This window comes from Rattus norvegicus, chromosome 15, assembly GCF_036323735.1.
Source record: "Rattus norvegicus strain BN/NHsdMcwi chromosome 15, GRCr8, whole genome shotgun sequence".
Taxonomy (NCBI): domain Eukaryota; kingdom Metazoa; phylum Chordata; class Mammalia; order Rodentia; family Muridae; genus Rattus; species Rattus norvegicus.
Window position 1 is genome coordinate 68,950,472 of NC_086033.1, and position 12,401 is coordinate 68,962,872.

Genomic DNA, 12,401 nt, shown 5'->3' on the forward strand with positions numbered 1-12,401 from the left:
CTACAGTGCTGGATCTAGTGTAGGGTAAAAGAAAACCTTTTTTTCTAATTTTACAGCAACATATATCACATGTGTATACAACATACTTTATATAATATAGTATGTACAAATGTATATAGTTAAATACTATATTAGATACCATATGCTAATATTATATAATATGTACTATGTAATAAAATGCCACATGCAATATCCTATATAAAATTATATGATATATAATGTATGATTGCATAATTATGTATCTATTATATATAATAATCAATATGTATATCACATATATTGTTTAAAATAAGGCTTGGATGATTATAGAGGCTGAGAATCCTACTCTGTGTAAGCTGGAGGCATGGAAAATTGCCAGTTGTACTCCAAGATCAAGGGTCTAAGCACAAAGGAGCTAATGGTTGAGGACAGGAGAATATGAAATGTTTTCTTGTTTGTGCCATAAGCTCTGATGCTGTCCATGACAGGAAGAACAATCTTTATTCAGTTGCTATCAAGGCTAACCTTCTCCAGAAGGACTCTCATAGACCTACCTAGGAATTATATTTTACCAGAAATCTGGAGGCTCCTCCTTGCTGGCATCAAATATTAACTATCATTGTTGCTAATTCAAACGAACAGTCCTATGCTTAGAAACAGAGCCACTGCTAGAGTTTTCACACAGTTAGGCTAAAGGAGTATTATGGATTTAAAACCCTAATCATTCCCACAGCCCTTAGTGAAGTGCCATATAAAGACAGGTTCTCCACTAGAAAATGATCTCTGAGAGGGCATTCAGTCCCTCACGAGTTCATCCTACCCCTCGGCACGTCTACCCAAGGCCTGTTTAGAAACTCCTCATCACTCAGGGATAGAGTGCTGGGGTTCTACCTCCCGGCCCAGCCACTGTCCTGGGAGCCTGGTCTGTTCCAAGGCTGTCTGTGGCTCTTACAGACATGCTGTGGGGGCAGCCGCTTCGTTTATGCTCCCCCCACCCCTGCCTTCATCTGCCCTTGGGAGTTTTTGTCATCCTCATTTCGGTTTACTTGCCAGCTTCTCCCTTGTGCCCCCTCAGGCGCCCAGCATTACCTGCAGTCCTGTGTTCGAGTTATCTGGCTTAGTTTCCCTTTCTGAAAAATCTTAGCAAAATCACTTCAGAGGTGGAATTCCTTCATTTGCTTTCCTAACAATTGTGCTTTGCTGCTGATTAAATGTGCAAACTCCATTTGCCCTGATTGTTTGAAAACAGGAATTGCAAGTGGAGGCTGCGCATGGTAGTACTGCAGGGTCAAAGCTACTCCCACAACACTACGGGTAACTGCTTCTTCGATGTCTATAGAGCCTGGCTCATAGTACTAATTAATTTTATTAACTTGGAGCTGAAAGGAGGTGGCACCTTAGATAAGGGCATAAAATGCAGTAGACCTTGCTGGACTAGTTCCACTCGCTCGTTACAAGTAATAAGGCAGAAGGGATGCTTAGACCACAGTCTACCCCCACGGCATCCAGAGAATATAAGCGAGAAAAGAAAGACATACTTCTTTCAGTGCAAGCAGCAAGTTTATTTATTTTTGATAAGGAAATAACAAAGGAATGGTGCCAAGTGAGGTACAATCGAAGCCTTTGCATATGGAAACTGTCCTCGAAATATCAGATTGTTGTCACAGTTACTGATTGTCAGTTTTAAAAAATTTGAAACCCTAAGTTTGTCAAAAATAAAAAATTATTCTGTGGGAAAATCCGAATGGTAATTTTAGTTCAGAGCCATGATACTGAGGGTAAAAGTGTCTCCTTGGCTAAGACCAAGGTAGTACTGAGATGCTATATACATTCCTACTTTAGATTCCTACTTTGCAAAACGCCTGTGTGTTTTGCAAAGAAAGTGCAAACATTCTTACTGCATCATTTTTGGAAGTGCGTCTTCCAGTGTTAGTTAATGTGAGTCAACATCATGGCTCATGCAGATAGACGGACACACACACACACACACACATGTTTCTGATGCTGTATTGGAAACATTTGGGTCTATTCAGATAGCAAATATGATATACACAGGGACAGACACCAAGTCTTCAGATTGATGTCTTTTCATTAATGTTGAAGTGGTAAAAATTACTTAGAAAGATTTCATTTTCTTAAGGACACAGCTGAACACATGGCAGCTTCCTAGCTCTCTGAAGCAACATGTATAATTTAATTGGCAAATACAGAATAAATGAACACCGGGAGACAAAAATAAAAGTATTAGAGCCCATTACAATCTTGAGTAATGTAGGAGGAAAAGCATATAGGAAAAGTCTTGTGATCACGTATTTAGCTTTACTTCTTCTAGTATATATCATAATTTAGATCTATATAAAGTCACTTACATACAAGCAACTTTTCAAGTGTTCCAGCTGAAAGCGTGGCTGGGGGTTTGGCTTAATCATTTTTTTAACCAGTTTCATTTATAAAGCTCGTAATCTCGCCAGCAGGGCTTCAACCTCAGGAACTGATTCGCTTTTAGAAACAGAGCCAAGAAGTTCCATTTCCTTTTTTCTGTTGCTTTCTGCATTGCAGGCTTCCTTCTCAACTGCCTTGATCCTTCCTGTAGATGTATGAGTGTCTAGATTACAATTAAGCTCCTTGGCGACTGGAGTCCTGGTGGAGGTGCAATTGATACTGTGGTGTGGACGCGACCCTTCACTCAACTGCATTTTCTGATTTTCTACAGTAAGGAAAAAAGAAACACGAAACTTGTCAGTGTGAAAACCAAGGCCCAGGCATGTTATAAAACATAGTTTTAACCATTCTCAACAAGTAAGTCCTCTTCGATAGGCTAGAAATAGCAGTAGAAAGGTAGACATAAAGGAAGTATGTGGCAGTTAAGGATCGATTAGGTCATAGTAGACAATGGTCTATTTCCTTCTATTCTGCTTCTATTCCTCATTCAGGATTTGGGTCAAACAACAATGCAATGGAGAGGCCTCTCTAACCATAAGAAGGACCTCATGTTTCCCCTCACTCCGTTTCTTTCCCTCATCGTTGGCTCAGAGCAGCACAGCAAGCACATGCACACACATGTCTGTTTATTGTCCACTGGGTGTCTTTTCAATAGGATGTATATCCCACAGAGCAAAAGCTTTATTTTAAATACCATGTAGTTTCAGTAACTACAGCAGTCCTGGCTAAGCTGTGTGTTCAGTAAACACATTGGGTCTGTACAGATTATGACCAAACAGGGGAATTAGATTAAGAGTTTCTTTTCGAAGAAAAAGGAAGATTCTCTTAAGTTTAAAAGTTAAAAAAAATCCCTTAAAAATAATGAAGCTGTCAGGCAAATTGCATTTTCTAGCAAACCATAATTACATAACTCTGTCATAAAGACATTGAGTGGTATATCCACATCTACCTATACCTATATATGCTTGCACATATCTACACATATATACTGGCAAGAGATTGTGGTCTTGACTCCATAATGGGCAGTGATTAAGAGGTGCTGGCCGATTCTCTCTGAGACGTCAAATTTCTTCTAATTAACCGACCCCCACATTGTGCAGCCTCATGACTGAGTCTCTCCTAGATCTCTTGCACATTGTGCAGCCTCATGTCTGAGTCTGTCCTAGATCTCCGACTTTTAAAAAGCAGACTGCTTCAATATTCATGTAACCTTGAACAGGGTTTGAAAACGGCTCCAACACACTTGACATGACATTTAAAGTTTTTTGGTTATTCGCCGAGAGATGTCCCATTATCCCAACAGTAATGACTTTGGAGCACAAGCAGTCACTCATGACAGTGTGTTTTATGTGCGCGCTGAAAATTCCAACCGAAAACAGCTTGGACATTAAAAGGTGGCTGCTGAAGATATTTACTGCACTGTCATTTCCTGACCAGGGGCTTCCGGTGATGGATGAGTATTTTACACAGTTTCTTGGACAATCTCTACAAATTTTAGAAGTATGATCAGCTTTTAGCTGTTGGAAGAAAATAAATACACTTTTCTTATCACTTTCTCTATCAGGTGGGCAACTGTTACTCAAAAATCAAAATCTAACAGAGCAGTGATTTTTTCTTGGAGGAGTTTATGTACTGCAGCGTACGGTGCACACTCTGCCTGCAGCAAAGAACACACAGCGGACTGGTGGTTCTGCCTTTCCCAGGGCCACAGAAATGAATTTTCTTGTACCTAACCCCTCCCCCCAAAGGTGTGCGGAAAGTGCATTTGTAGCTAAATGCTGATTTTTCTGTCAGCATACTGCTCATTCCCAAATCTTTCTACCATTCCGGGTCATTGATGTCTTGTATATTACTCCATCATGAGACTGCCAACAAACAAGGTTATTTTGCTACTGGGCAACTCTAATTGAAATCTTGGATTACTGAGAGTACATTGGCAAGAATATGGATCTGGACTACAAGAAAATAATTCATAAAGCCCACAATATAGCTATATAAAAATCAAGGCCAATTCTGTATGTGGAAAAATAAAAAGAAAAAAATAACATGGGATTTTAGGTAGACATACTATGAAATCTGAACTTTAATGGGTGGTTCAATCTCTTTGAGTCCCAGATTCTAATAATAAATCTCAAAGAGTAGCTATGGGGATAAAAGGATAAGCCGCGCTCCTATATGGTGATTATTGTCCTAGTTAGGGTTACTATTGCTGTGATGAACAACCATGGCCGAAGTGACTTGCGGGAGAAAATGGCTTACTTGGCTTATGTTGTTCATCACTGAAGGAAGCCAGGAGAGGAACTCAAACTGGGAAAAAACCTGGAGGTAGGAGCTGATGTGGAGGATACGGAGTGATACGGGTATCAGCTTGCTCCTCATGGCTTGCCCAGTCTTCTTTCTTACAGAGCTCAGGAGAAAAGAACCACCTACAATGGGTGGCCCTTACCGTTTGATCACTAAGAAAATGCTCTCTGTACAGCAGGATCTTATGGAAGTATATTCAAGGCTCCCTCCTTTCCAGTATCTCTAATCTGTGTGTCAAGTTGACATAAAATTAGCTAGCACACTTACCTTTCCTCCCCCTCTCAAAAACTACAGGAGCTGCTCATCAGTCACAGGGACTCAGTGTTTACTTGGCGGCTCTGGCATGACTTTGCCAGTGCTTAGCAGAGGGCTGAAATGCCACTTTATGGTCATCCTGTATTTATTAAGCAGCCTGTTAATTGACAAAGAATTTGTTGCATCTCAAAGAGCACCATCATGTTATAGACTAAGGAGTAAAAGCAAAAAGAGGTTTGGTCATGTGCTTACATTAGTTACTGAGTAAGTCAGTGGCAGAAGCCAGATAGATGTTGTCTCAGGAGACACTGGAACTATCTTAGACAAAGCTAAAAATATTTTTGCCAAAGATAAGTGTAAATTCATAATAGTGATAATCCTGAACCCTTACAAAAACTTTGTAAAGCAGAAAGACAAATAGAATCTACCTTAGCACAATTATGTTCAAGGTTACATCATCTCTTTCTGTCCTGGTCTCAATTACATTGATGACTGAATTCTAAGGTTGAATTCAATTCATTGTAATATCCTAAGCCATCCATCCTTCCATTTTCCTAGATAGACAGTTCATACTCTTTCTGCTCTTTTCAAACTGCGAACATTTAAAGTCATTGTAATTTGGCCCATTCATTCAACAAGCATTAGCATCTAGCATCTATCTGTACCTCCTTCCTGTTAGGATGGATGCATTCTGCCCTCCTGAGAACAAGTTCTAAGGTCTCCCTTTTGCTATTGCCTTCCTGTTGTCAGCTGCACTCTCCCCACTGAACTGTCAAGGTGCAGCCCTCCCTGTCATCATCCCCGTCCTGGTTTTATATCAACTTTACACAAACAAGAGTCATTTGAAAGAAGGGAATCTCAATGGAGAAAATGCCTCCCTAAGATCCAGCTGTAGGGCATTTTCTCAATTAGTGATGGATATGGGAGGGTCCAGGCCATTGTGGGTGGTGCTTCTGGGTTCTAAACAAAATCAGCTGGAGCAAGCCCCAAGGAGCAAGCCATGAGAAACAAGCCAGCAATCAGTGCCCCTCCATGACCTCGGCATCAGCTCCTGCCTTTAGGTTCCTGCCCTGTCTGAGTTCTTGTCATCCTTAAATGATCTTTCAATGAAGGACAACATGAAAGTGTAGATCAAACAAACCCTTTCCGCCCCAGCTTGCATTTTGATCATGGTGTTTCATTACAGCAATAGAAACACTGACTGAGACAATTCTCAGCATACACATTTGTTGTGGTAACATCAAACTCAAGAGAGAAGGAAAGTTTTATTTGTTTCCACTTCTGCCTTGGCTTATACCTCAGTGTTTGGCTCCTTTAAAGAAAACCCTTTGAAGGAGTGAGGTTCTTGCCTCTGTTTTTCCTTTTTACATTCCTCTTGAACCCACACTCATCCAGATTTTGACATTTTACTCTTCTCCAGCAATTCTTGTGAAAGTCACCAGTGGACCGATTGTTGAGAAAAAGGCCACCAGCTACTTGGACGTCTTTGCCTACCGGACAGCAGTTGAAGTGTCCAGCAGAGCTTGGGGTGCTTCTTTTAGTGCTTTGGTGTTTGAACTTCTCTGGAGGCTTCAGGCAATAACCAGTGGGCTGATGCAAGGAAAAACATTTAGATCCTTTTTGAGAAACTCAGAATAGTCATGGGTTTGCCATTTGGGATAAGATGCTAAAGAAATGGCTGGTATTTGAGTCCTCTGCAGTTTCAGAAGGAAACACTTTCATGGAAGAAACTGATAAGGTGGTGTGAAAAAGGAAGATGCCACTCTACGGACCCCTAGAAAAATAGCCACATGTACAAAGCACATTAAAGGGAGAGCTTGCAACCCTGTGAGCACTTTCTCAATAACTATTCACTCCCAGAAGCCAAGCTCCCCTCTCTGCATAGCAACAAACCCACCTGGCCCCTAGTTTCCATTTGGATTAAATTTTCCATAGTTGTCTTTCAAACAACACAGGGCTGGCAAGTCTGTAAATTAGAATGCATGGGTTTGCAGAGGCATAAGTAAATTAGAATTTGATGTGGGAGGCTTCATCCTTCACATCTCAAGTTAGAAATACAATATGGCACTCTTGGACATATGGACTCGGTTGAAAGGTAAGGCTGGGGCTGCAATAAAAAGAGAAGCACTTCTATTTATCCTCCACAGAAATCTTTGCCAACGCACAGTTTTAAAACAGAAACCAAAGATACTAAGGCAAAATAGGATGCCTGCTTGATTTTCTAAAGGGAGTATTTTTGTACAATTTTATGAATCAAATCTTGGGCTTTCCTTTTTCCCCTTTAAGATATTACCATTGATGTGTTGCCAATACTCAGGCCCACTGGTAATGGCAGCTCAGATAGACCATGAGACAGCTTCTGTTCTTAGTACCAAACCCATAAGGGAATCCAATACACATAGCCTGTATTTCTGTATCTGTGGAACAGATCTTATTCAGGATAAGAATACACAATATTTTTCTATAAAATAGGAGGACTCACTAATTTCAGTTAACCCCCCCATGACTCTTACTGTACGAACAGAATCAGAGAGCTTTATTCCCTCTGTGAACTAAAAGTTGGACTGCTGGAAAGTCGAATTGCTCTTAAATGCAGAGAGCCCACTGGACATAAATTTAAAAACGAAGACTAAACTGTATCCAGTGTGGGTTCCATATAGTGTTCAGCAGAATACAGATTTCGATGACAGCAACATTCAGAAACCTCGCCCATTCTGCACTAAGAGCGTTCTCATTGCTTCCGCAGAAACACAACAGCACAGGAATCTAGGGAAGAGGCTGACAACACACGCAGCCACACATGTATGCACGCATGTACATTTTGGCATCTGAATGAAGTATGTCAGCCAATAGTTGCTATGTATCTTCCATGCAGAATGCAAGGACCACACCCCGACTGATGGCCCCTGTAGGAACCTTCCCACTGCAGCAAATACTGGTTATGCTTCAGAGGGGCTTTTCTTCCCTTTAAGTCAGCACACTCCTCCATAACACGGTGGTTCTAACGGTTACTGGCCTCTTAGGCATGCCAACTCTCTGACGCATAAGGAAACTGAGACTCCACCTTCTGTGGCCAATGGCGAGACTGTGGCCGATTTGACAGGAGAAGGAATATACAACATCTGAGTCCTAATGTGACTTCAGTGACTTTCGCTCTTCTGGAAATTTGGTGTCTTTTTACAACTTCTTCCATTGCTCTTAACTATTACTTTGACCTACTAAGTAGCTGTGTTCTTTCACCCTGTCAGCAGCTTTATTAAGGGAAAAGGAGTGAATAACCCATAAATATCATTTTTAAGGCACCTCTGGGTATGCGGAATAGTAAAGTGTATGACAAATATATGTTTTTAATCTATGCACTAACTGAAGTTAGTGCTGGCCACCAGCAGTAGATATCTCTCGGGCTTCCTTACTGTTGATTTATCAATACGATGAAGAGTCTTCTTGGTTTCATTTTGCTCTTTGCCTTACACATACACATATATATGTACATACATACATACATACACACACACAATGACAGATTTGTAAAAGGTCATTTTATATGGCTAACATCTTTACAAGTATCAACTAAACCATCAGAATCATTTGTGTAAAAACAGATCTGAACAAAATGCGATCCCCATTCAAATAATGAAATCTCTGGATCGAGACACTAACTCTCAAGCTAGTATGTTTTCTGTAAAGCTCATATACACAGTTACTTTCTCATTTTATCATGCCATAAATAAAATTTCAAAAGCAGCAGAGTCAGCTGCCTTGCCAGTCTCAGTGCTGGGCAGGTTGGAATCGAGTGTATGACTAGATGGAATCTTGTTAAGGGCCCAGGCTCAGAAGAGGAAGTCAAGCCCCATTTCCCTTGAAGATGGAGGAAATGGAAGGGCCCACATCCTGCTGCTTTCCTTTCTGACAGGCCATGGGTTAGGTACCCTTTCCAAGTCTGCTTTCCTAATGCTCAAGTCTTAGCATTCCTCTTAGAATCTTTGGTTTTGCTCATTCTTTACTGAAATTGTTCCCTATGAGTGCCCAAAGCCTCAAGGTTCTTACATTCTGTCTCTGGCCTCATTTCCCCCTGAGACCTGGCTTTTGTTCCAGTTTCTGGAAGGTGTTCTTTAAGTGGCTGCAATTTTTTACCCATGTTAAGACTCCCACACCTACATGTTTGGCAAAACAGCTGATAGATTACGCTAATTAGGTGATTCATGGTAGTGCCCTAGACAGTTTGCAGACATGAATGATGTGGGATGGGGTTAGTCAGGCCAGCAGAATGTGATTGGGACAGTGAGGTTTGGGGAGAGTGATATTAGCCCATTCACGAAGAGTGGCAAGCACCACTTAAAATTCAGGTTTGTGGTCAATGACTGCATCAGTTACATGTAAATAATGAAGTCTTAGTTTGTGTGGAGGACACTTAACTTCAGGTGAATTTCTTGTTTGGCACTATATTTTCCCTTACATATCAATGGAAAATTTGGTTTGCCTTGGATACCAAAATCTGTAAATGCTCAAGTCTTTTATGTAAAATGGTTTAGTGTTTCCTATAATCTATACACACCCTCCCATGTGTTTTAAATCATCTCTAGATTACATCATATATATATGTGTGTGTGTGTGTGTATATATATATATATATATATATATATATATATATATATATATTTGCTATATGCTCTGTGTCAGGTTCTTATTTACATCTCCTTGCTATGATTGAACTGTAATGGGGTTATGCTTATTTGAATTATGCTACCATGAATCCCCTCATCTGGCAAAGTAACAAAACTGAGGAAATTTTAGGAATCACTAAATTTGTATTCTTCTGGTCAGAAGGTAACAGTGGTCTGGGTACCCCATCCTAGTACCTGGTGTCCAAAATGAGGCAGTATTTTTTGAAGGATTATGACTTATGCAATTTTAATACAGGCAACTGGTGTCAGCAGTCATTGCAAGATACTTCTTATAGCTTGCATTATTACTAAAATAATATCAAAGAATCACATGGTCCTTATATAATTTGAAAACATTTTCCTGACATGTATTTGTATTTGATTCCCTTAAAATTTTACTTAGTATTGTGTTATATACTTGTGTGTACACACATTCTGTGAATACACAAACCATGGACTATGTGTGGAGGTCAGAGGATAACTTTTGGGATTTGAGTGTCTCTTCCCATTCTTATGTGGGTTCTGGGCCTTACACATAGGGCACTGAATTGGGCAGCAGGTGCCTTACGTTCTGTGCACAGATGCATTCATGTGAGTCTTCTAAAAACCCTGGGACAGAGGTGAGGTATGTGTGTACGCGTGTGTGTGTCTGTTCACCCCAGTTTACACGTGACGATGAGGAAGCAGAAGCTGATTGCAGGCAGGACTAGAGAACTCACACCATCACAGTCCTGGTTAAGAAAGTCTCCTGTGATAGGGCCCCTTTATTTATTGACTGATTTATCCTCTTGCTTCTGACTCCTGCACACTGGGGTAACTAACAGGTGTGCATGACCGAACTCGGCATTCTGTGTTTGGATGATCTGTATTTTGGCCTTCTTTAGCTATTTATTTCACATTCTCCAGTGAACTCTTTTAAGCGACCAAATCTCTTTATCCATTTCTCCCAATCAGATCCTTGGGTTTCTTTCCTGCTCCTCCTGCCTTCTCTCAGACAAGGTTCTGGCTCAACCAACTCTTTTCAGAAGACTACAGATTTTTATTTCCATCCTTGACCACAGAGCTTCACACTGCCTATCAAGGCACCTTTAAGCATTTCAGTGTAAGCAATCTACCACAATTTCTCATCTGAGAAAACACATTGACACAGAACTCACAAATGCAAAGCATCATCCTCTTCCTTCTAGCCCACTGAGCACAACCACCGTCTGTTAACTAGCTCTGCGCTCACGGCAATCCAGGGCCAGCATGCTTGTGATCACTGATACGTGGCTTAGAGGGCACTGTGTATTTCTAAGCCTTCCTGTCAGGTAGTAGATAGGTAACAATTTGATCAATTGCACTTGTGTTTTATGAAGAAAAGTCTGGGAAATAGCAGGGATGAATTTGAACAATATAGGTACAAAGTAAAAAAATATACATTTGAAAAATTATTTAGATTTCGATCTCTTTGTCTCTTTCTCTTGTCTCTCTCTCGAGAGGGAGAGACGAGAGAGAGAGAGAGAGAGAGAGAGAGAGAGAGAGAGAGAGAGAGAGAGAGAGACTTAACCCTATACCATGGGAGCTTAGGGAAGTCCATGGACTGTCCAACACACGTAGCTCTTGCCATTTGCTTTGGAAGAATTCCATCTAAATCTTAGGACTTTATGTTTATGGAGGCCACAGCAAACACACAATCAGAAATGGAAAGAACAGTTAGGAAGCTGTAGGGTGTCTGGGGAGCTTGATTCTCAGTGGGAATCACTTGGGTACCACAATGGAAAATAACCAGTTAAATAAATGCTTAGGGAGATATTTCTCTGAAGCCATTTATAAGCCGTATCTGATAGTGTGCTTTTAAGTAGCTTCTTTTGTTTACATTTATATACTTTCCAATTCCACCTCAGATACATCAAATGCACAGATGTTTTTTCTGAATGGGTATCTTGGGCATTTCTACTCTGTTTCATTTTGATTTATAGAATCATGTAATGTAGAACATCTTTGGATTGGAAAGATTTTAGTTACTTGGCAGAACCATCTACCCAATTCTATTTGCTCAATTTCAAAAATAGTTTGCTTAGATGTGAAATCCTTCAGTCAGATTCTGAAAATCTCATAGTCACTAGGTAATATGACAACATGCCCTGTGGGCAGCATTAAGAGACCACACATTCCTTTATTCAGCTTTGGTTCTCAGACATTTTTTTGTCACTGGCTCTACCTACTTCCTCCTTGCCCCTCCCCCCTCAGTTAGGACTATATTACATAAAGGCAATTTCTTTTCTATTCACCAGTCTGCCAAGTATTAGAAAAACAAAACAAAGCCAATCTAAATTATCTCCTCATTATGCCAAACAGCTATAGTTTCCTCACTGCATCTTGTGCTGACCATACGCTGGAATATGAATAAGAGAGTTCTTTCGTTAACTCAGTGGATGGCCAGCTCTCCATGCAAGCTGTTAATTCTTTGATGTATTTAAGACTCCGTTCTTTCTGCCATGGAACTGCATCTACTTAACAGTTCAAAATTCTGAATGAAAGAACAGTCAACTAGGGGGAGGTTGTATATTATAAAACAATCCATGTTCACAGAAACCTGATAATAACACAGAAGCAGAGTTGATAGACTTGCTGTGTTCTGGGGCTTGAAGGTTTCTACAGAAAGTTTCTGTGTGCAACATTGTCAAGTTGGAGTTTTGCTGGAAGAAAGCTAATTGCTGTCTACAGTCATCCCACCAGAAAGTATCTGATCTTTCAGATTGTGATTAACAGATT

At 40.4% G+C, this 12,401-nt stretch overlaps 1 protein-coding gene across 6 annotated transcripts in view; it reads right to left on the reverse strand.

Annotated features, from left to right (window-relative positions):
• Positions 1 to 1,520: 1,520 nt before the first annotated feature.
• Positions 1,521 to 12,401, reverse strand: part of Diaph3 (diaphanous-related formin 3) — a 469,632-nt gene continuing 458,751 nt past the window's right edge. For all 6 annotated transcript variants that reach the window (XM_063274163.1, XM_063274159.1, NM_001305172.1 and 3 more), the window contains one exon: positions 1,521 to 2,686. In XM_063274163.1, coding sequence (XP_063130233.1) covers positions 2,427 to 2,686 — 260 coding nt within the window. In that variant the 3' untranslated portion in view covers positions 1,521 to 2,426. The remainder of the gene's footprint in view (positions 2,687 to 12,401) is intronic.